Here is a 24,876-nt window from a genome sequence, read left to right as displayed (position 1 = left end):
GGAACAGTAAAGTACTATATGCTAATAGTAAAAAACTTAATCTATTTTAATAGAAATGTTCCAGATTAAATTTGATTTTATAATGTTATCTTTTCGCAGTAGAAATGGGGTCTTTAGGCAAAGCAGTGTAAAAATTAAATAAAATGAATAAATAAATAAAAAGTAAGATGAATTAATTTAATATGAATTAAAAAGAATAAATTACTCAATAACTGACAAAAAAAAAAAAAAAAAAAAAAAAGCATATACATTTAAAAATGCCATTAATATATTAATATTTTTTATAGCACATAGAATAGTACAGTAGTATAGTGAGTAGAAAAATGATCAATTTTACACATCTTTATAATATTATTTTCTCACAGTAGACACTGCGTCTTTGTGAATAAAGATACGTAGCAGCCTTTTTGCTCACATGAGGCTGATCATATCTGAGTGCTGGGTTTAGTTTAGTTGGCCTCACCCAATCAGCATGAGAGTCCAGAAGTGCCACACCAGCGCAGGATGCATGCTGGGTAATAATCGGAAAAAGACTCGCGCAGGATCCGCTCGCTCACACACACACACACACACACAGACGGACAGCGAGAGCGGGATCTCACCGGCGCCGTGCCGTGCCGTTGTGTCCGGGAGATGCTCCAGATGGTCGCCGCCGGTGCGCGGGATGCGCTCGTGAGGATGCGACACATCACCCCGGACTCGTGAGGTAAGATGAGGACTGACAGCTGCGCGACTGCTAGCCGTTAGCCGTTAGCATCGCCCGTGTTAATCAATGGGTTCTGAAGCTACGCTGAGCTCGGATGCTAACAGGTCGAGTTTGCTCTTCTGAATCACTCGTGAAACACTAACACGACTCTTATGGCAACTGCATGTCATTGTTTAGACAGAAGCAGCTCAGCTTGACTGATTAAAACACCGTATTTTATGCTGTCGGGTGTAATTGCACTGCTGTGGTCAGGCTAACGGCTAGCAGCTAGCCGTGATGTAAACATTCCCAAAACCGATTTGATTTTGTCCGAATGACTAAATGTCAGTAATTCAATTTAATCCAGATTTAATCTAGGATAAGCATAGTTTAGGCTAAACTAATCTCCTCGTCAGGTTTATATAGTTATAACGAGTAGTTGGATTAGTTTATGTGCTGAAGGCCTGGTGTTTCTTAACAGCTGTGATATTAAAATAAGATAATTGATTTAATAACTTTACTCCTAAAGTGTGTCTTATGCATTTAAATACTGTCATTTAGTTTAGAAACAATGCTGCTTATGTACCCCAGATGAGTTATGTTACTACATAACAGTTTTGATATGAGTAATATGAATATTTAATTATTATATTATATTATTATAATTATATTTAATATGATATTTACATATGTAGTGTGTCCTCCTCATAAGAAAATAAGAGTATCACATTTTTAATTCACAATAACATAAACGAAAAGAGTAAAATAATTACATTTTTGTGTTTAAGATAAAATAGTTCTGTGTTTGTGCTAGATTATAGAAATCTCGGGTCGTTAAAATGGTGCAGATTGTAGTTTAGCACAATTTTAATCGTCCTGTTTTTAAAAGGAGCAGTTTTATAACAATCATAAAATAATACACAGTTATGATTGTTTATATCAGCTGTTTATATCCCTTTTAAAAGGTTTTATTCTTGTAGGAAAGTTGAGCATTACTGTCAATCCGATCTAATTTATGAAGTTGTGTATTGCGTGACACATTTTTAATTCACAGTAAAATAAATCGGTAAATAAGTAATTTGGAAATCTGTTTATGCTTTCTGATAGCAAAATTGTTTTGTATTTGTGCTATAAGATGTAGTGCTGGGCGGTATGACCAAAAATTGATATCACGGTATTTTTCAAAATTACACCGGTTTCACGGTACATGACGGTGTATTTTTTTTCATGCATGACTGGGTGTTAACCATATTTTCTACGGATTGAGAGGAAATACTGCAACATATTGACTTAGAATGCCCTATATTACTGTCATGATGAGTGAATATTGTTAAAAAATACCACACTAAACAGTGACTAAACACGACCCCTTTTAATACGTGTTAACCAGGAGTCACTCAATCGCGGCATCGTCTGATAAAATCAACATGCATCTACACTAAAGATGTGTTATACAACATGCGTCTACACTATGCGGTTGTTTTGGCTAGATTACTTTTTTGTCTCATGCAGCGCACTGCCTGCGTCTGAGTAACAAACTAAAAAAAACAACAAACAAAAAAGTGCATGTGATATTAACAGACGAACTACGCTCATATTTATAATTCCAAACAATCAGTAAGCGACAGGTGCTTGGAAACGCTGTTTTGTACTCATTTATTGACGAGTCGGCTGCGGTGCTTCTCTGCCGCTCACTGCACAGAACAGACGCCGAGAGAGGCGACACTTCTCCGGGAAAGTCAGACCTCGCGTTCGCGGGACAGCACTGGAGAAATCTTCCAGCTGAACCATAGATAAGGTTTATCCAAAAAAGTCGCTAGGTTTGTCAGTATGAATATTCTATGGAAGAAAGCCGCTAAAAGGGTCTGAAAGTTGCTAAATCTAGTGCTAAAGTCGCGCTCGTGTGTGTGTGTGTGTGTGTGTGAGACGCGGGAGCTGATGGCAGGGGGCGGTGGATATTTGTGGAGGCCGATGTGGATATTGTGGATGAGTTCTTCTGTGTCATCACGTTCTATTACTTCTACAGCTTCAGTTTCTGAACTTTCACGCTTAGTAACACATACAGCTGTTCGCTCACCACAGTGCAACAGTGAAAAAGGACCCCTTTCAAACAGTGTCACGTTCCCAGCGTTGTTTAAGTGACATACTTAAATACCGTATTGCGGTATTTTCAAAATTCATATCATAACAAAAATATAAACCGGTATTCGGTATGAACCGGTATACCACCCAGCACTAATAAGATGTCAGTAAGACATAGGTCACTTAAGCGGTGTGAAGGTTAATTGTGGTTTGGCAAAGATCTTGCTGTTTTCACAAGTGTCACTGTCATTGTGTGACCCTGCTTTGAGCAAACAGCACTGCCGAAGCTCCCAGCGCGATACAATAGACCATTTAAAAGCCCTGTTTTATTTGTTTTGAGCTTGTGCTCTCCTTTGCAAATTATTGCATTCAATCAGTGTCTGAATTCTTGTGGTTTATTCCCGGCGATGACTTTCCAGATTGATCTGGTTTCCCTGCTCCACTTAAGTCACCACTTCTCACATTAGCACTTAATTAGCGTCCGATTTGAAGGCAGTCTGTCTTGTTTTCCCTCTCGTGATTTGATTTGAGTTGGACAACAAGAACCTGTTCCTCTAATAGGCCCTTGAGCACTATCGTAATGAGCGCTGCTGCTAACAGAGGGCGATTGTTTAGTGGTATTGCAATGGTCATCAGTGGTTTGTATAAAGAAAATAAGCATACATCTTATTTATTGATGTCAAGATTAAGAATATTTATTGATGTCTCCTCAAAAGCTGCATGATGTGAGGTACTGAAGCACAAATGGTGCGATGATTTGCTCACTAGTTTAATATTTAGGGTTAAAAGCATTGACACTTATGTAGAGCAATAGGAATAGTGTTGCTTGCCTTTGCAAATACCAGTAATTAGACGTAGGACGATGCTGATGTAGAAAAACGAGGCTTAAGATCACTAAAGAGGAAGCATGAGTGATAATGCAGCGACTCCCTGCTGTTCTCACTGTTGCGATTAAAACATGCAGCGTTGCAGAAGAGCTGATTTCCTGCTTCTGTGTCAGAAATCATTTCCAAACGATCCTTTGCATTTCACATTAAATCTAATTACAGTTTTGGACTAATCCTGAGGGCTGCACGATTTGGGGAAAAAAATGTAATTGAAACTTTTCTGATCATTTTAAAATGTGACTTAAAAAAACATTTGTGATTATATATTAATATGACTATAACAATGATCATTTTTATTATTATTATTACTAAATAAAAATACCAATCGAAATAATAATAACTATTACTATTGTAGGATTTTACTGTAAAGTAAAAAATAGCATTTAAGAAAAATATAATAATTATTTTATTTTACAGTATAACTGTGTAACTAATTATGATACTAATATTTATGTCTGTCTTCATTCACGTTAAACAATCAAGCTTTTATTTCGCCGCTTTCACACTGAAACATGCAGCACATGTATTTATTTAATTGAATCATATATTTTGCCATTTACAGTAATCGCTCTAAGCCATGTTACAATTTCGGTTTTATTTTGATTGTTCATGCATCGCATTTCTTCTGCCTGGAAAAGAAAATGTTTTCTCAAACAATCACAAATCTAGTTTTCCTAAAACTTTTGCCAGTGTCTACTTGGAAAATATTGATCCATAAGATTAGATTAAAGGCCCTGAGAATATATTGCCTTCTATTTGTACTTAAATGTTTTGTTAGTTATTTTCATGATGCTGATCTAAAGTACATTGCTTTGCCACAGGTGTGAGCTCTTGGCTGTGTTTCTGCTCAAGGCCCCATGGAGCCTGACGTGATACGCATGTACTCCTCCTCTCCACCCCCGATGGAGGACGGCAACGAGGAAGATGACGACGAATTCAGCGACTTCACCGGCGTCCCAAACAGCACCAGCTTCTCGGAGTTCGACACGCCCACCACGTTCAACCAGTCTCGGGCTTTGAACGCCACCTCGCCACCGGAGCTACTGAGCAATGGAAGGATCATGGGACTCTCCGCTCAACCAGCAGGGTCTACGAAAGCTAACGGCGTGATGCCTGGCTCTGGCCAGACCGGCACGCCCAATGGCAGAACGGTTAGCGTAGAGGAACTCAAAAAGTCCAGCGAGCACCAACCTCGCATCACATCCCTGGAGTTCGCAACGGGGTCTCGGACTGACAGCGATGCCACTGACCGCAATGGCACTGTTGAAGTGCTCACGAACGGGTTTGCAACATTAGACCAAGGTGGAAGCCCGCCTATGTCACACAAAACCAACGAATTTGATGTCAGTACAGATGATTTTGCTGATTTCTCTGCTTTTTCAAATGCTGAACACAACCAGCCTTCAGATACAGACTGGGAACATTTGAATCAAGGGTACAGACCACCACATGATGTTAGCGACAGCGTTGAAGTGCAAGGAGCTAGTTTAGGAGACGACAGCAGGGACTCAAGAATCACAAGATTTGGATTCCCTTCGGAAAACTTTGAAAGTCTCAGCAACGGGGACTGGTCTTTCCATGAAGGCTCGGATTTAGATCAAAGGGAGTTAGAAGCTGTTATTACTGAAGTCGTTAGCACAGTGCAACCGCTAGCCCTTAATGGTGTCACTTTTAGCGAAACCGGTGATAACAGGGTGTCGCCCGACTCTAATGGGGATAAATCTAGTAGTGAACAATCAGATGAGAAAGGCTCAGAGAATGAGACTTTAGAAACGGAGACGGAAACTGAGACTTCCTTTGGTCGGCCGCTATCAACAGACGCGCTTGAAGAATTCGGTGACTTTAGCACGACGGGATCCGTACCCTCGCCTCCGCTTCAGGAGGAGATGGCCACTCCGGCCGACCACAGCCAGCTGGCCGAGGACGACGATGAGGATTTTGGTGACTTTGGAGATGCCAGCTCGTTTAGCACGACTGGATTTGCTGATTTTGACCAGCAGGGGGTCTCTCAGAACGAACCGGCTCTGAGTGCCCCGGTGGAGGCCGAAGACGATGAATTTGGCGAATTTGACACATCAGAAGAACCTAGTAAAACAGCTTTGGCAGGTGAGGAGACAACGCCGTTTGCGGACTTTCCTGGAAGTGACAGTTTTGCGGATTTCAGCTCTGCACAGGTGGGCGATGCCGGCGATAACGAAGGATGGCAGGCTTTCTCTGAGCCGGATCAGAGCCAGAATGGAGGGGAATCGTGGGCAACGTTCGGGCAGGAACAGGATGCAGCGGGTATTGAAAAGAGCGGAGATGATTGGCATGAAAACCAGCCAGCTACAGCACCCCCTACTGTTGCGGAGGAGCGCAAAAGTTCAACGGTAGGTCTGATTCCTTAAAATACCTGTTTGATGGTTTATATTTACTGTTTTTACTTTGCCCATTCTGTTCTTCATTTTGTTGTCCTAAATGGTGAAATTGGCACGGACGTCTGCAGGAAATTAAATCAGATTGAGGAATGTACCTGCACCGTATGGTTTACTCTGTCTGCACGATTGATTGAGCACAAACAAAAGTCTCTATTTCATTCATTTCAATACACAAGTTATTAGGTCTAAACAAAGCATATGCTAAAACCAGCAACACACCATTTTTTACTCTAACAAGCATCAAGATACAAGCATCAAGGCTGTTTGCTCTGGGCTATTTTCACCAACACTTATATGTAATAAAATTACACCTTTAAAAGTTTTAAAAGTATTTTCTGCTCACCAAGGCTGCATTTATTTGACCAAAAATACTAATATTGTGAAATGTGAAATATTATTACAATTTTAAATAACTATGCTCTGTTTGGATATATTTTAAAATGTAATTTATTCCTGTGATCAAAGCTGAATTTTCAGCATCATTACTCTTCAGAGTCGCATGATCCTTCAGAAATCATTCTAATATGCTGATTTGCTGCTCAAGAAACATTTATTATTATCAGTGTTGAAAACAATTGTGCTGCTTCATATTTTTGTGGAAACCATGATTTTTTTTGTTCAGGATTTTTGATGAATATAAAATTCAAAAGAACAGCATTTATTTGAAATATAAAATCTTTTGTAACATTATAAATGTCTTTTGATCCTCTATTCAGAACACTCTTTTTACTGAGCAACACAATTGTCTTCTCTCTTTCTCTGGTTTACTAAGTCTGCACTGGTCAGCCGTTTGGAGAAGATTTTCCAGGCCAGTTTCGAGCTGGTTCTCGCTCCTCAGGTGGAGGACGAGGTGACCACGCTTAACACCTTCCTCAAACCTCCTGACACATCACAACAGGAAGATGCTGACAGAGGGACAACCAATGGGTGAGGAGCTACAGGTTTATTTGCTTAGTGCTGCAAGGGTCCAAATATCTCAATTAAGTCATCTTGATTGTTCTGTGGTCAATGAAACGCTCTCTGTCTCCTCCTGCGGGTCCTGTAGGGCACTGCGGGACGTTTGGCAGCAGCTGCAGGATGTTAATAATGCCTATGGCCTCCGGTACCAGTGGGGCGGCTCTCATACCAATAAAGCACTGCTCTGCTCCCTTGGTATCGACACCAGAAATATTGTGAGTTTGGTTTTGGGAAAACATGGAATTCGTTCAAGTCATGTATATAAGAAACGGAGTTCTTCCTGAAATTGTAACTGATTTCTCTTTAACTTTCCCTCTCCTCTTTTTTTTTTTGTCTCTTTCTCCTCAGCTGTTCACGGGCCATAAAAAGCAGCCTGTAATTGTGCCAATGTATGCTGCCAGTCTGGTGAGTGGAGCCCAGCTTTAGGCGAACTGTGTGTGTGTGAGAAATGATGGACGCTGGTTTATTTTAGACGTCCTCTCGAGTTCATGTGTGTTTAATCAATCATCTTTGACAACTGTCGGTCTGCAGGGGATGCTGGAACCCACGAAAGAGCCGGTGAAGCCCGTCTCTGCCGCTGAAATGATCGCCTCAATAGCACAATCTCCTTCAGTCGCCACGGAGCTGAACACCTGTCCACCTGACACCGCCCAGGTCAATAACCTTCACCTGGTAAAATAGTACACATATCACACAGCTCTACATATAACATTGGGTATATAGTAGGGCTGCACGATAAATCGCATGCGATATTTAATGCGCATCTTGTCAGAAAGCCAGTTCTGTAATCAGCGGTAAATCTCCATCACCTACGTGCTTTCACATTGAGCAGCATTAACTACACAGAGCCGTTGTTCACTGACGAGCTGGGCAAAAAATCGCACGAATATGAACGTGGTTCTTTGAAAAAAGTGCATAGTGTTTAAAATAATGTTTATAAACCTTATATACTTAAAGTTGCTTAAACAATTAGAAACAAAATAGCATCGTGCATGTATGTATAGCTTAATACAAAGGACCAAAAACCAATCACACCATGAGGCCACAAGAGGGTGCATCGTACAAAATATTACGCACGTTTCTTCAAAGCATAATAAAATAATAACGACTATCTTTGAAAAAAGTGCATAGTATTTAAAATAATGTTTATAAACTATATATAATTAATAAAGTTGCTTAAATGAATGTATGTATAGTTTAATACAAAGGACCAAAAACCAATCACAAAGAGTACTTTCTTCATTTAAAGTGAAGTTGAGATGCGGGTAGGATGGGGAAAAACCACCATAAAGTCTTGAGACTTGAGATGTTTTTAAAAAGTTGCATTAATTTTACATGGCTTTCTAACCATGCGGCTCTTGTGCGAGACACGAGTGCGACAGTGATAGATGTCCCTCTAGAAAATGTGATAAATATGCATTTTATGTGAACGGCTTGGTTTCGGTTTTGACGTAAACCACACCATCTCCGCATTGATGTTCTCTTTTTCCGCAATATTTTGAATGAACAACGTTGCAGCGCCGCATCTAGTGGCTTCAACTGGATAGGTTAACAAAAGCATTAATTTAAAAGCACAACGTTTTTGCATTTGAATGTGGATTTTTATTTTAAATTCGACGAATATTCGAAATTCGAAAAAAAAATTGACAGCCCTAAAACATACAATAGATTCACGTAAAGCAATATAAACTACATAGCAAATCTCAACTGCTGGATTGCTTGTATCAAAAGGCCAGTTAATGATTATTATAAATGTAAACATAGACTACAACTGAAATAATATACGTCGAAGTATTTGCAACTAATGTATGAATAACACAATTTTATCCTGGGTTATGAATTGTCATTTTTGATTTATCATAATTTTAACCATAGCAAGACCACATGAAATCTACATATGCAAATTTGATTAAATTTTTTATATATATATATATATATATATATATATATATATATATATATATGTATATGTGTGTGTGTGTGTGTGTGTGTAAATAATTGGGAAAAATAAAAACAAGAATGATGGGTAAAAATAGACTATGATGGTCATTTAACATGCCAGTCTGACAAAGCGATGGATAATTATTATTTGAAGCACAACCTTTGGTCTTTTTGTCAGTTAGCTAAGATTGATGCGAAAAACATCAGAACTTTAACTTTAGATCTGCTTTTCTCTATAAAGGTTTATTATTTGTATTAATTTTTTGTGACAAAACATCCTAAATCAGTAGTTACCACAGTTTATAACATCCCTTTCTTGACTTATTTGATCAGACTTACAAAGTTACAACAGTATTTCTAAGGGTAATAACCCTTAATAAGTTATAAATAACCCTTAATAAGTAATAAACCTAGTTTCGCACATTTAAAAAATAAAAATATCAGACAGATAACTAAATAGAACTTAAAGAAATAGAACTAAATAGACTTCTCTTAATAAAGATGTTTTATTGTTATTATTTTGCATTACTTACATGACATCGGGTCTCTTGTGACACTATAACAAATTCCTTGTATGTGCAAACATACTTGGCAATAAAGCTCTTTCTGATTCTGATTCTGATTCTGATTCTTTTTCTGTCGTCAGGAGTCTCTTCCTCCCGTTCAGTTTGACTGGAGCAGCAGTGGCCTTACAAACCCTCTGGATGGTAAGACGATCGATTGTTTCTCTCACTTTGAGGGAGGAACATCACAGAGAAGAAGCGAGAAACAAGCTTTTCTCCTTCTGGAACATATGGAAATGTGCCTTGTGTCTTAAAAACGAAACGCTTGATTAACAGCTGTACAGCAACAGTCTCATGTTGGATGTTCGTGTACTCTTCATGCTTCTCGCTAACAGAAACCAGCACTAATCCAGTCACGTAGTTTTCATCACTAATCCAGATCTGAGCATGTCAACTTCTGCTTTCCCGTGTTCTCTTTCTCTCTGTCCGTAACCCTTCTCTCCTCTTTCACCATCCCTCGTTCTGAAGCGAGTGGAGGCTCGTCTCTGCTCAACCTCGATTTTTTCGGCCCTGTGGATGAGTTGCCCTCTGGCACGGCCACCTCCATACCAGGTTTGCTGAAGCATTTCCAGTTTAACACCAAAGCTGTCTGGGTGTTCGTGATTTCTGCTCTATTTGCATCTCTATCTTTAACCGTGCAATTACACGATCGTTGTTGCATGTGTACATACGCTGGCATATCACAAAAGAGTGCTGATATGCATGTGATGGTGTGCAGGCGTGGATCCGGAGCTGTACGAGTTGACCCAAGCGAAGCTGGACGTCAGCGGAGGCAGCAGTAGAGTCGTGGATGCGTTCGCTCGCCTCATGTCGACCGTCGAGAAGACCAGCACCTCCACCAGGTCAGTGAGCCTCACTCATTCACAGCACTGCTGCTGGGCCACCAGGAGGAGCCACACAACAGTTCCTGATGCAGAACAGCAGGTTTTTCTGTAGGCTTGCACTCATTACATGTGACCCTGGACCACAAAACCAGTCATAAGGGTACATTTTTCGAAATTGAGATTTATACATCATCTGAAAGCTGAATAAATAAGCTTTCCATTGATGTATGGATAGTTAGGATTTGTTAGGATAGGACAATATTTGGGCGAGATACAACTATTCAATGAAAATCTGGAATCTGAGGGTGCAAAAAAATCAAAATATTGAGAAAAATCACCTTTAAAGTTGTCCAAATGAAGTTCTTAGCAATGCATATTACTGATCAAAAATTAAGTTTAGATATATTTACAGTAGGAAATTTACAAAATATCTTCATGGAACATGATCTTTACTTAATATCCTAATGATTTTTGGCATAAAAGAAAAATCAATTTTGACCCATACAATGTATTTTTGACTATTGCTACAAATATACCCCAGCGACTTGAATTTCAAAACTGAAATATCCTGGCTTTTTTCATGATAACTGAGGTCTAGGTGCTATGTAACTACCATATAAGTTTCAAAACAGTCAGTCCACAGTAAAATGCACATAGCCTGCATAAAGTAGCTGTGATTTTTTACGAACCGTTGTGACTTCCGTAAAAAGTTGACGTCGGAACTACACAGTCACCGTCTTCAGTCACCACCCCGAGCACCGCCCACAGTCCCACTCTCCTTTTGCCAAACCCCCAGACAACATTGCGGAAATATGTCGCAAAGGTTAACTCTAACCACGAAACCAGATCGGCCGACCTGTAACGTTACACTCGATCTGACAGGATTGTTTCTATGAGGTGACAAAAAACAATACTTTATTGAACCTTTTCTGATAAGAAGTGTGCAGTGTGTTTCTGTCCAGTCTGCTCGTTTTATCGCGTTTAACCACAGCTGTCGTTGTTTTTTTGTCTGGCAATATGATCAAATTTCTAATTTGAGGCTGTATTACATCGATTCTGGCACCCAACATCACAACAAGATGATATTTTAAGCTCCTTATGTAGCCGAATCTGCGCTGGTTTGAATGGGCCGCCTCCAGTTTCCTCTTTGTTTTGCTGCCTCCAGCTAGCGCTGTGACGTCGGCTGACCCTAGTTACCTGTGGTTGGCCTGGCCGTGCGTCACTCAGAAAACAACAGGCCAATCAGAAGAGAGGCTCATGAATATTAATTAGACAGGCCAGACTGGACCTGTTCTCAGCAGAGCTCCTGAGAGAGGAGCTGTAAAAATAGATTGAGATGGGTTTTGGTACTTATACCGCAAATATATATTCTTAAGGACATCAAAACCTAAAATAAAACTCCAGAAAGGTGTAAAATATGGAACCTTTAAGACTGGTTTCATGCTCCAGGGTCACATATGATCCGACTGACAAAGGCTAGATGTTTTTACACAAAATTGAATAAAAATGCAAAATAAACATGTTTAGAACTGGATGTGATGACATTGCAGCTTACTACTGTTTGAAACTTTTATTAGTACATATCTACCTCTGTAGTGCCACTCATACTGTTTGTTAGTTAATTTAATGATTGGCGTCTAGTCATTACCCTTGGAAAATACGCTTATTTTGCATTTTTAATCCAACTTATCTAAGTCTGATCAAATAATAAATCAAGAAAGAGATGTTGTAAACTGTGGTAGCTGCCGATTTAGGATGTTTTGTCACTAAAGTAATACAAAAAAAACAACACCAGAAAATCATTATGTAGAAAAGCTGCTCTGAAGTTCTCTGTCTGATGTTTTTCTGATCAGTTTTATCTGACTGTTCGCTGATACCTTTCTCTGATCTGTGTCTGTTCTGTTTGATCTGAGCCTGTTCTGTTTGATCTGAGCTGTCTGATCTTTGTCTAATCTGATCTGTCTAATATCTGGTCTGATCTATCTGTTCTCTCTGATCTGTATGATTTCTTGTTCTGATCTGATGTCTCTCTTTCTCTGGTCTTTCTGTCTGTATGATCTCTTTCTCTGATCTGTCTGATTTATGATATGTCTGAACTGATATGCCTCTTAGAGTGCTTTCACACTTGGTTCGATTGCTTGGTCTGAACCCGAGTTCGATTGCTCCCCCTCCCCCTGCCCCCGCTGGACTGTGCTCATATTATATTATTTGGGTCCGAACCGCGGTTCGTTTGCGTCATCAGGCCAGCAGCTGTTTAGCCCGTTGCTTAGTAACGATGGTGCAGGAGAAGATGGCAAAATGTGTAGCATTGCTCTCTTCAATTTTATATTTATGTTTTTGAACCGTTGGTTTTGTTTCCAAAGCTTCAGTACATAACGCCACTTACATCTGCCTTACGAATGCACTGCAAATGCTCTGGTACGATTGGTTCACATCAGCAGTGAACCGTACCCCAGACCACCCTTTTTAAGCGGACTCTGGTACGGTTCGCGGGTGCGCACCCGAGTTCGGAAGACAGCGTTCACGTCATCCAAACGAACCGAACTCTGACGTCAATTAAACCCGGGTGCACACCAAAAGTGCTAGTGTCAAAGCACCCTTATTCTCTGATCTGTCTGATCTCTTGTTCTGATCTGATATGTCTCCTGTTCTCTGATCTCTGTTTATTTTGTCTGATCTCTTTCTGTGATCAGTCTGATGTCTTTCTCAGATCTATCTGATCTGTCAATTCTGTCTGTTCTCTTGTTCTGATCTGATATGTCTCTCTTTCTGTTCTCTTGTTCTGATCTGTTTCTGTGATCTGTCTGATATCTTTCTCTGATCTGTCTGATCTATGTCTGATCTCTTGTTCTGGTATTTTTCTCGGATCTGTCTCATCTCTTGTTCTGATCTCTCGCTCTATATCTTTCTCTGATCTATGTCTGTTCTGTCTGATCTCTTTTTCTGATCTTGTCTCCTATTCTCTGATCTCTTTCTCTGTTCTGTCTGATCTGTTTCTGTGATCTGCCTGATCGACATCTATTCTGTCCGATCTCTTCTTGTGATCTGTCTGATCTCTCTCTAAACGGTGTGATCTGTTTTAAATGTTTCTCTGTAATGTGATCTCTTTCTCTGGTGTCTGATCTCTCTCTCTCTCTGATCTCTCTCAGCAGAAAGCCTGTGCAGAAGGAGGAGAATCTGAGTGAAGAGGCTCGGCGAGTGATCTCAGGTCTGCCGGATCTGTCGTTCATGCAGGCTAAAGTCCTCATGTTCCCCTCCACGCTGACTCCTCTCCTCCCCTCCTCCTCGCCCGACTGACACGGTCCTCTCCTCCGCGCCGTATCACCTCTCCTTCTCTGTGTATCGCTTTCCAATTGTCACGATACTGAGAGTTATGATTTTAATTTCAGACTTTTGGTTTTCTAGCTCCCGTGTATCGTATTCCCGGGCGTTTTTAAGTTCATATACATTGTCCAACATACGAGAGAGTGGATGAAATAATCAGCTAATGATCAAACGCTGTAGAGGAGAAAAGACTAGATCATTTTAACTGTTAAAATGACAGTGGGAAAAGAGTTTGTGTGTATCTGTATATAATCAGGGACGATTTCCTTTCGAGTATTCTTCACATCTAAGTTAGTGCGTATGAGAGAGAAAGAGGCACTTTGTTATTTTCAGGTTGTTTTTATGAAACACTGGCTCAAACGTCCTTCAATGGCACAATTGAATGATCCGATTTGTATTCAGATATATAAATGCGTAGTTATATTGACTTGAAACCAAACCGCCTGCAGAATATTCTTTCGATTTTGCGTAACAAAGGCTTTAGTTTTTAATCGGTTTGGCTATTACATTACAATCAATATTGTTGTTACTTGTAGGTTTTAGGTTATTTGATTTCGCACAGGCGTTAGTGAACACTTTATCCTTTTGTTGTGCAAATAGTTGAACAATTAACTCGCTTTCCACACTAACACTAGATGAGTCCATCGACAACTAATGAAACTATAACTTTAGCTGCTCATGTTTTTCGGTTCTTATTTAGTTTTTTTTAATGTAAGTTGAAACCACTGGCTTTGGACTATAATGTAGTGAAGGAATTGTTGAATGATTAACTTGAATATATACATAAATAGGTGTATCGAGAATAAGGGACCAATATCTGCTGTATCGTTTTGCTCATTTCCCTGTTATCATTGTGTTTTTGGTCATGCTGTATCTGTGTTTTATTTAATCGGATAAATCTTAAGCGACTCTTTTGGAGGACGTCTGCCGTCACTGCGGTCCTGTACGCCAGGAGTGCATGATGGGAAGTGTTCGCCAGAAACGAGTTTTCTCATCTTTTGGCTTTTTTTCTCCCAGTTGTGTCACTGTTTATTCTGTCTCCTGGAGGATTTTGCACATTGTAAAGATATACAGAAGAACTGCTTACATAGTTAACTGTGGCTTCGGACTGTGTACAGTCAAACTATGGAACATGTAAAAATTGTTATGGGAAAATTCCTATGGAAAACTCATACAGATGAATGATATCTCTAAAGAGCCTGTACCGAGGTCAATCGCGCATGCCTGGGTTCTTTGAAAAACAAAACAACAAAAAAAACGAGTGTAAATTTTCTTTAAGTGTACACAAGAAATTAAAATAATTTAAGAGAAAATGCTGTTTTGGCGTGAAATCATGTTACTGTCTTCATTCGTGTCTGTTTTTAATTAATCTATTTTAAAAGAACAAACTGAAAGCAATTAAAAAAATTTTTATTTAAAAAATTTAAATACTAAAATAACGTGATTCATATGAAATTTCCACAAGAAAAATTACTGAAATAGCATTCTATAACATAAAATGGCTGCAATATATTACATCATATTGTGCGCCCTCGGTTACCGTATCAAAATAAATATACGAACATATGCATGTACCTTCTTTTCCATAGTAACCCTTTTTGGTCTACATACTGTAAAAAATTGACCTTAATATTAAATACAAATTTAAACATACGTTTTGCATGTCAAATTACGACCCAACCAAAACCTCCATGATGTGGTCCAGTTCGTTCAGATCCAGTTTGAAAGTCTGATTAGACGGAAGCACCGATTGGCTCGTCCCGCCGTAACCAGCGAGCGTCTTTACGAGGTCGTCCGTTACCATGGAAACGACTTTTGACGCGCCCGAGCTCGTGATCAGGGACGATCCGCAGGGGACGTTGTCGAACAGCAAGCTGTCTATTTCCGTGACCAGGAAATCGTCCAATGAGAAATCAGCGAGAAGTGAGGGGGTGTGGCCAAACATTGACTGGGCGGAGTCAGAGAGAGATGAGGCTGGGTCCATACCGCTGTTCATTTCAGAAAGATCTGGGTCCGTTTGTCTGGATTCATCTGAGTTTGCTGTGAGCGTGTGGCCCGTCTCTGTAGTAAATGAAGTGGTTATTCCCACAGTCGGGCACAGATCTTCAATTTCAGCCAGTGCTGAGCTGAAGCTGTCTTTAATAACAGAGGATGATGGGGGCTGCTGTCTGGAAATGGACGGAGACAGACAGAGAAGCAGATGTCTGTCCTCCTCCAACCGTGACACGGGCGTCAAACTGCCCTCACTATGGGACTCGACCCCATGATCCGCCGGACGTTCCCGACACCCTTCAACAACGCCCAGTGGAGGCCCGGTGCTGGGGACGGACTGGCGTACAGGGAAGCCCTCCCCTCTCAGCTCGTCCTGGATGTGCCGGAGCGTGTTGGTGATGAGCACCCTGCGGGCCAGGCCCGGCTCCGAGTGTCCCGGATGGCTGTGCAGCTTCAGCAGCGAGAGGTTGAGCACAGTCTGCCGCTGGAGCCAGTAGCAGGCGGATGACACCTCCTGAGGGCAGCTCATCCCCTCATTCTCTTCCTCCCGCTCCAGCTTCCGCTTCAGGCCTTTACCCAACATATAGCATATATCTGAGAGAGAGAAACGCACAGTAATGAAGCAAGGTGTGTTTGTGTATCCAAAAAATACATCTTTTAATATTTCTAATTTAAGATATTTTAAAATTAATATATTTTCATTTTTATTTCATATCTGTAGTAACATTTTAAATATTTTACTTAAAAATAAAAAGTAATAAAATTAACTTGTTTTTAAAAAGTACAAAAAAATGTAACATTAATATCTGAAGTTTAATGATTTTTTTTTAATTTAAAATGTTTTCTAAAGTAACATTTTAAATATTTAAAATAAATAAATGTAATTAAATTAACTGAATTGTTCACTATTATATATTTTAAAACCAGCTCTAAATTTAATCAATAAAATTGATTGTAATACAATGACAATATTTATTGAAAATATTGTACTTTAAAATGCATATTCTAAAGTGTTTTCTATAATAACATTTACAATATTTAAAAAAGTAACATGTAATTAAATTGTCACCAGTTAATAATTTACTAATACTATTTAATATCTTAATTTGAATGAATAAATCACAATATTTATTGAAACATTTTACTTTAAAATTGATGTTTTATTGTAAATATTTTCTATAATAACATTTTAAATGTTTAAAAAAAATAAAGTAATAAAATGTAATTATTTTTGTAAAAAGTATTACATTTAATATAACTACTCTCCTCAAATGAAGCTTTTACAGGACTAGTTCCTCTTAGATAAACAAAGGAGGAGACTAAATAACATGAACAGCCAAATACACAGTACTTTCCACTTAGTCAACCTCCATCAAAGACAGACAATCTTTCACCATTGACACCTCATGACTCCACATATGACTCTTCTCTGTGATTACTGTAAACCAGAGCACTCGCTTCCTCCCATCAACCGACTGCTTAGTAGTTATGGTTAATAGTTTGTAGCTACCACTGACCAAACTAATGAACATCAGCCAGAGCTGGACTCAGTCACACTGAGACTCTAATGCACAATAATTAAGAAAGGTATTATGAATTCTAAAAACTATAAATGTAGAATTGTATGCCTTAAGTGTGATATAATTATCAAAAGTGGTTTGCATTTGACGACACTGTGCAGAAATGAACCAAGCGTGACTCTAAGAGGTCTTTGCATTCTTTTGGCATCTGTTAAGCGCGTGCATATTTACACACAAACAGTATATCATAAACAAACTTTTTCAGCGCAAACTATTAGGTGAGGTCTGAACTGAAGCCGCTGCACGCCCACACGAGCTCAAAGTGAAACTTCAGCTGACTTACAGTAAAATGAAAGCTTCAGGACTCCTCGAAGCCGATCTGTGAATGGTGACTGATAGTATTAATAGTGAATGGTGACTGATAGTATTAATAGTGAATGGTGACTGATAGTATTAATAGTGAATGGTGACTGATAGTATTAACCCGTTCTTGGCCGTCAGCAGTAACGTTAAATACCGCAGTCTCGAGTTTCATCGGGTTCAGCTCAACTTAATGTAGTTTAGTAGCTTTTTAATGTTTTACTTCAATACATTTAAGTCAAAACAACACATCTGAGACGCTCAGTAGGCTACGTTACACTTCCAATAGTAAGCAACTACGCCTACTTTACCAAAGTCATACATATTGTTTTTAACTTCAGGTTACTTTCTATCATAGCGACTCCGCTGAACTGGCTGATAAACGTGAAAAGCACATGAACTCACCGCATGCAGGTCAAACGGGGACTTCGAGCTGCTCATCGGACTCGTACCTCGTTCACCGGTCCGTTCGGCTCGCGCGACTGTAACGTTACCGTGTGTAACGCGTTGGCGGCGGACTGTATTCCGCGTTCAGCAAAACCCGCACGCGGAGTCTTCGAGAGTTACGTAAGGCTCGCAGATGTCGAGTGATATTCGTGAACGAATCTTTTGTGTGAACCGATTCGCTTGAATGATTCATTCCACACGATTCGCGAAACGAAGGGATGTTCTCTAGTAAACTGTTAAATGTAGTAATACTTGGAATAAACAACTATGAACTATATCATTTATTAGCCTACTTACAGGCTTTTTATGGTTGCCAATAAACGTCGCTACTTGACGCAAATAAATGTAAATAGGCTACTTCATAACATTGTCAATTATTTCTCCACAATATTTTTGTTAACATCAATTTTAACGTAAAAATGTGAGGCTGTTAGTACCAAATAGCAGTTTTTGTAGAAAAAAAAGGACTTAAACGTGCTGGGATCGCTCTAAAGAATCGTTGTAAAAGTGTTCATTGAAGTGAATCGCCCGAGCGAGTCGATTCACAAAAATGAATCGGATTCGCAATGCTACAGATCCCCCCCCCCCCCTCTCATTCCAGTCTGCATATGTCAATGAATGCTGCATATGAAAAGCCGCAAATATGTGAAGCATTCACGGCACGAGCTTCCCCTTGAGGTCATGTGAACGCGAGCTCTTCAGAAAAGAGCGATAAGTCGAGAAATAACGCAAAATAGATTCCGTATTCTTGTGCCACTGATGTTTATGTGCACATTTCTCACAGACAGCAGAGGTCAGATGAGATTTCTCAGATTTGTCTGCAGTCAGGAGTCAGAGATCTCAACATGTTATAGATACACACTCTCACTGGATAATCTCTTAGTATTTGTCCAGAGGAATTGGGGAGGTTTTAATGCAAAATTAACATAATAAATATATGTAATGTTTTATTTTTATATCTTGTTCCTATTAAGTTTGTTCAACTCTCTTTATTCCTGTACTATGTATTATTTATTTGCTTATTGCAATCTAATTTTATTATTTAAATTTGAATTATAATCTATTCATTTATTTTAATCATATATTTATTATACATAAATTTTTGCAATCTAATTTATTTTAATCAACTTTTATTATTGATTATTTTAATCTTATTTTTTATTATAGTTTTGTTGGGATTCTTTTATGTCTTTTTTATGCTGTCTATAGTACTAATCTAATTTTTTATTTGCTGATTTAATTTATTTGCTTATTTTAAAATAACATTTTTATTCTAATTTAGTTTTTAAAACTAAATGAGTTTTTAAAATATATTTAATATTTTTGATTGATACATTTTTGTTTAATTTATTTTAATCTAATTTATTTATTAATTTAATCTTTTTTATAACTTGAAAAAAAAACATTTCTATGGACCCCAGTTTGAAGGCACCTATTCTAGGAAATGCATATGAGACAAAGTTGATATTTAAATAAAGCATGATTTTTAAGTCTCCTAACTATTAAAGACCAAAATCTGAGCAATACAATGTTCAGTTTCAAGACTGCTTATTTAAAACCAGACAAATCAATATTAGCAGTTTAATACCCAGGTAGACATTCAGTTTTTACGTCCATGCAAATAAGATCTTTGTGTGTCAAAATGTTCAGATATATTTCCACACGGTGCACATGCTGACATCTGTGCTCTAAGTCATCCTCTAAGTGCTCCTGCATTTCAGTTCATACTATCCAGATGGCCTGAACAAGAGGAACGAGATAAAGCAGCAGTCAATCAGAGCAGCTGAATCATCACACACACACACTCACTCACTCACTCACACACACACACACACACACACACACACACACACACACTCACACTCACACAAAGAAAGTCACTCAACCTTGCGGATCGTATCGGTAAACAGACACATGAACATATGAGAGTATTCTGGAATGCCTGTCGGCATAAAAAGGCATAAAAAAACAGATTTACACTGAAGCCACATACAGAGAGCTGAAGATCAGGGACCAGTAAGAAAGCACACTAGAAAGTTCTGCACAATTAAGTGATGATTACACCAATATCTCTATGTAACTGTTTAATTAATGTCATTTTGACAAGATTACTCGTGTTTGTGTGTAAACAGTCTATCGTTCTCACATTGTGTTCTGTTCATCCCAAACCCATCCGTCTTCCCCCTCCGCCGCTGCTCCTAACAGCTGCCGCTGCGCTCGGCTCCTCCCACCTGACCCCGACCCTTCGTCTCCCAGCAACCCCAAACAGAATAAAGGCGAGGAGTCACACGCGCTCCCGCATTGTCCTTGACCCTGACCTCTGACCTCCGCAGGACAGCTGTCTCTTTCTGCAGGAGCGTGTAAGCGTGCAGATGCCAGACTTCAGTTCAGGCATGTATGCGCGAGGCGTTGCTTTCATTTCACGATTGTCCTGCAAGTTTTCTGAATTATTTTATTTTCTGCAAGAAGTAATTTGTTGTCGAAAAAGCCCATGAAAATACTTGGATGCAAAAGTTTGGAGTCAAGAAGATTTTGTAAATGTTTTTGAAAGAAGTCTCTTCTGTTCATAAAAGCAGCATTTATTTGATTAAAATACAGTTGAAATTCTGAAATATTACTATTTAAAATGACTGTTTTCTATCTGAATATGTTAAACTGTAATATATTGCTGTGATCAAAGCTGTATTTTCAGCATCATTACTTCAGTGTCACATGATCTTCAGAAATCAGTATAATATGCTTGACTTGCTGCTCAAGAAACAGTTCTGATTATCATCAATGTTGAAAACAGTTGCTGCTTCATATTTTTGTAGAAACTGATACATTTTATTTTTCAGAATTCTTTGATGAATAAAAAGTTCAAAAGAACATTCATTTAAAATAGAAATCTTTTGTAACATTATAAATCTTTACCAGTATTGAGGGTAACGCGAGTAACGTAATCAGATGACTTTTTTTAAAGCCATGCGTAAATGTACAAATAAATATCGGAGATCATTTTTCAAATAGGTGAATTATTTTATTTTCTGCAAGAAGTAATTTGTTGTCGAAAAAGCCCATGAAAATACTTGGATGCAAAAGTTTGGAGTCAAGAAGATTTTGTAAATGTTTTTGAAAGAAGTCTCTTCTGTTCATAAAAGCAGCATTTATTTGATTAAAATACAGTTGAAATTCTGAAATATTACTATTTAAAATGACTGTTTTCTATCTGAATATGTTAAACTGTAGTTTATCTCTGTGATCAAAGCTGTATTTTCAGCATCATTACTTCAGTGTCACATGATCTTCAGAAATCAGTATAATATGCTTGACTTGCTGCTCAAGAAACATTTCTGATTATCATCAATGTTGAAAACAGTTGCTGCTTCATATTTTTGTAGAAACTGATACATTTTATTTTTCAGAATTCTTTGATGAATAAAAAGTTCAAAAGAACATTCATTTATAATAGAAATCTTTTGTAACATTATAAATCTTTACCAGTATTGAGGGTAACGCGAGTAACGTAATCAGATGACTTTTTTTAAAGCCATGCGTAAATGTACAAATAAATATCGGAGATCATTTTTCAAATAGGTAATGCAAGTTACATTGTTCTGTCAAAAGTAAGAAATCGTGAGTGAAGTGCAGAGACAGATGCACTTCCTTCAGCCCGAGGTTTATTAATTTCACTTTTGGTGTGAAAGGGCCTCTACAGTTGCCAAAAATATAACTTTTGGGTTTTTCTTATTAAAAATAAATAAGCAATCCCAGCCCAGGAGACAAAAAGTAACACAAAAGTAATGTAATGCATTACTTTCCGTAAAAAGTAACTAAGTAATGCAATTACTTTTTTTATGGAGTAATGCAATATTATAACGCATTACTTTTAAAAGTAACTTTCCCCAACACTGGCCTTTGCTGTCACTTTTGATCAATTTAAAGCATCCTTGCTCTATAAAAGTATTAATTTCTTTAAAAAAAGAAAACCTCCAGTCTTTTGAACATTAGTGTGTGTAAGCAGCAGTTATGATGTGATCTCCAGCCAGTCTGAACACTCCAGCTTCTGGCTAATGATGCCACCCTCTGGAAACAGTGAGTGCAATCTGTAACCCGCTGCTGCTTTCATCCACACAGATGGATCCCATGAAACATGCTGCCACACACTCCAGTTAAAACCATTTTTATTAAACTTCTCCTTCATAGTTTATTTAAACATTGTGTGATGTAAAATAAAAGAAAAATACAGGGGAAAAGAGCATTTTCTCCCTGAAAACAAAGGAGTTACATAAGCAATGTTTCTTTCATTATCGTGATGTCATTTCCTGTTTATCTGTGGGATTTATATACATTTATACATGATCTGCTATAGCTCCTGTAACTGCTGTTGTGCTGTCAGTAAACACACGCCGAGTCTAAAACACAGGATATTATGGAAGCATGCTTCAGCCACAGAATAAAAAAATAAAAAGGATAACTGCGAAACTTTCTCACAATTCACTTTTTTTATTTTTTTGAGTTGCAACAACTTTTTTCTCGCAATTCAGTTTTTTCTTGTTTTCACCAAGGAATTAAAAACAAAAATATTTTAAAAAAGTGAATTATTACATTTAATCTTGCAATTCGTCAGATTTGTGAGTTTGTATCTCGCAATTCTGTTTTTGTCTTGCATTTCTGACATTTCTCATAATCGCAAGAAGAAAAAAAAAGTGTTAAAAAATCTGAACTGTGAGATAAAAAGTTGCACTGACCTTTTTATTTTTTTTTCTGTGCAGAAAACAAGCTTCCATATAATATACATAACATGTAAGCATCAAAACTAATTAAGACAAATAACTAATAATATTGACATTTAAAGGCATTCACCCAAAAATGAAAATTCGGTCATTATTTGCTCACCCTCATGTTGTCACAAACCTGTAAGTGTTTTTTTATTCTGCTAAAGACAAAAGATATTCTGAAGCATGTTGGTAACAAACAGTTGCTGGTAGCCACTTACTTCCATAGTATTTTTTTTCCCATATAATGGAAGTCAATGGCTACCGGCAACTGCCTGGTTACCAACATGCTTCAGAATATCTTCTTTTGTGTTCAACAGAATAAAGAAACTCATACAAGTTTGGAGGGTGTGAGTAAATCATGAAAGAAGTTCATTTTTGAGTGAACTGTCCCTTTAAACTACAAGCAGTCCGAGATTTGGTTCTCATTTTCCAAATTATACTGCCACAAAAATTGCACAGGATGATAATGCTGTTAGAAACGTGGCAAACAACTAGCACATTGTAAGTGTTGTGTTGGACATGCTCAGAAGACTGCTGAAATGCTGCAGAGCACAAATAAAAAACAAAAACAACAGAAGAAATGGCCATACAGGCAAACGGTCCACCAGACGAGAGAGAGAAGGCAGCGGCTGAAGGAGAGGTCGCCGTAGCAACCCCACTGGGAGCCATAGCAACGGAACCCTCTGTTAGAGGTCAGTTATGACATCACAGTCCACCGCTTCCTTCAAAGTTCCCAAGAGGAAGTTCAAAGCCAAACCTAGTTCCGCTCCTCTAAAAATGCCAGAAAACGGGACTTCGGCATCCGAAAGTGCTTTTGGATGCTTTTCTAAATGAGAGTACGGAATTTGAGCCGTTTAACCCGGCAGACGGTTGGAACGCGTGTTTGTCTGGTCATGCATCGATGTGCATGCATGATTCAATATCAGGCCATGTTAAATTTGATCCTCTCTTACTGTCCTTATCATTAATATTCTATTGCACACACACACACACACACATAGACACTCTCTTGCTCTCTCTCTCACTTACACACACACACACACACACACTCTCAATTCCTGCTAACTCAGCGGTGGCGTATGGTTGGTAACGTTACTGTCGTAGGTCGGTCAGTCTCAGCAGCATCCTCCGGAGGACGTCTTGACCGGCGTGCTCTGAATCTTGACGTTGGATTTCTCAGAGCCTCCCGCAGTGGCCCCGGGGCCCATTCTCTTTTTGATCTCAGCCGCCATGGTCATGAAGGCCTGTTCCACATTAGTGGAGCTCTTCGCGCTCGTCTCCAGGAACGGGATGCCAAGAGAGTCCGCAAACTCCTGAAAGACAGAAAACAACAGACTGATCTCAGTGAGAGTGAACGTGTGGTCATTTTAGCTAAGGAATCAAAAAAACTTGATATTACACTTTATAAATAATAATTTAAAATATATTTAGGGCTGTAAAAAAAAAAATGTAATTAATAAATGTTAAACAATTTTCTGTGATTAATCACACCAAATGTTAGTACTAATCATACACATAAATATATTTACAAGTTGAAATTAATGTAGAATTTACAGAAAAGATGTATAATAGTTAAAACATTTTTTAAACTTTTTTTATTTTAAAGGGGTCCTATTATGCTTTTTCCCTTTTTTAATCTTAGTCAGTGTGTAGTGTGTATGTTTGGGCATAAAAAAGATCTAGAAAGTTACAAATCTCAAAGTCCACTCCAAAGGGAGATATTTCATTTTTTAAAAATCCATTTTCAAGAACTACAACGAACAGCTTGTTTGGACTACAGCGTTTGTTTTCCGGGCTTTGTGATATCACAAAGTGGCTTATTGGAATATCATTACAAATAATTCCCGCCTACAGAGATTGGAATGGTTGGGCGGTGGGGAGGGGCGAGGTCGTGGTTAGAGCGCTTGGTTGAGTGAGCGCATCAGACGAGACGACGAAGAAGAAGAGCTGCTGCAGAGTTAGTGCATCAGAGAACACGAAGAAGAAGAGCTGCTGTGCTACTGCGTCAAATTTTCGGCATGTCTAGAACAATTCTTACAAGTACAACACGACGTAGCTGGCCGCCGCGGACAGATGCCGAACGGCGCCGCCGGTGTGCCTACACTCATAGAAAATAA

The 24,876-nt window shown here is 38.6% G+C and overlaps 3 protein-coding genes across 7 annotated transcripts in view; 1 reads left to right on the top strand and 2 right to left on the bottom strand.

Moving 5' to 3' along the window:
* The first annotated feature begins 493 nt into the window (after positions 1–493).
* LOC107594254 (aftiphilin-like) lies at positions 494–15,011 on the top strand. 5 transcript variants are annotated; one of them, XM_016284216.1, is made up of 10 exons: positions 494–706; positions 4,476–6,023; positions 6,844–6,998; positions 7,117–7,243; positions 7,377–7,433; positions 7,560–7,700; positions 9,616–9,676; positions 10,001–10,084; positions 10,251–10,374; positions 13,506–15,011. In XM_016284216.1, the coding sequence occupies exons 2-10, from the start codon at positions 4,512–4,514 to the stop codon at positions 13,651–13,653; spliced, it is 2,409 nt and encodes an 802-aa protein (XP_016139702.1). In that variant the 5' UTR covers positions 494–706; positions 4,476–4,511; the 3' UTR covers positions 13,654–15,011. The 5 variants fall into 5 exon arrangements, with proteins under 5 accessions (XP_016139702.1, XP_016139705.1, XP_016139704.1 ...); XM_016284218.1 differs by having other exon boundaries at positions 496–706; positions 7,560–7,682; XM_016284217.1 differs by having other exon boundaries at positions 497–706; positions 13,509–15,011.
* A 114-nt stretch (positions 15,012–15,125) lies between these two features.
* Positions 15,126–18,144, bottom strand: LOC107594255 (SERTA domain-containing protein 2-like). The gene is made up of 2 exons (XM_016284221.1): positions 17,958–18,144; positions 15,126–16,266 (listed from the first exon to the last, which is right to left on the bottom strand). Exon 2 carries the CDS (start codon positions 16,253–16,255, stop codon positions 15,350–15,352), a length of 906 nt encoding a protein of 301 aa, XP_016139707.1. The 5' UTR covers positions 16,256–16,266; positions 17,958–18,144; the 3' UTR covers positions 15,126–15,349.
* Positions 18,145–23,094: 4,950 nt separating this feature from the next.
* The window catches only part of LOC107594256 (ras-related protein ORAB-1-like), a 5,257-nt gene continuing 3,475 nt past the window's right edge, over positions 23,095–24,876 (bottom strand). The window contains exon 6 of the mRNA XM_016284222.1: positions 23,095–24,072. Coding sequence (XP_016139708.1) covers positions 23,875–24,072 — 198 coding nt within the window. The 3' untranslated portion in view covers positions 23,095–23,874. The remainder of the gene's footprint in view (positions 24,073–24,876) is intronic.

This window comes from Sinocyclocheilus grahami, unplaced genomic scaffold, assembly GCF_001515645.1.
Source record: "Sinocyclocheilus grahami isolate Dianchi unplaced genomic scaffold, SAMN03320097.WGS_v1.1 scaffold181.1, whole genome shotgun sequence".
Classification (NCBI taxonomy): Eukaryota; Metazoa; Chordata; class Actinopteri; order Cypriniformes; family Cyprinidae; genus Sinocyclocheilus; species Sinocyclocheilus grahami.
This window is presented reverse-complemented; position numbering and strand designations above follow the sequence as displayed.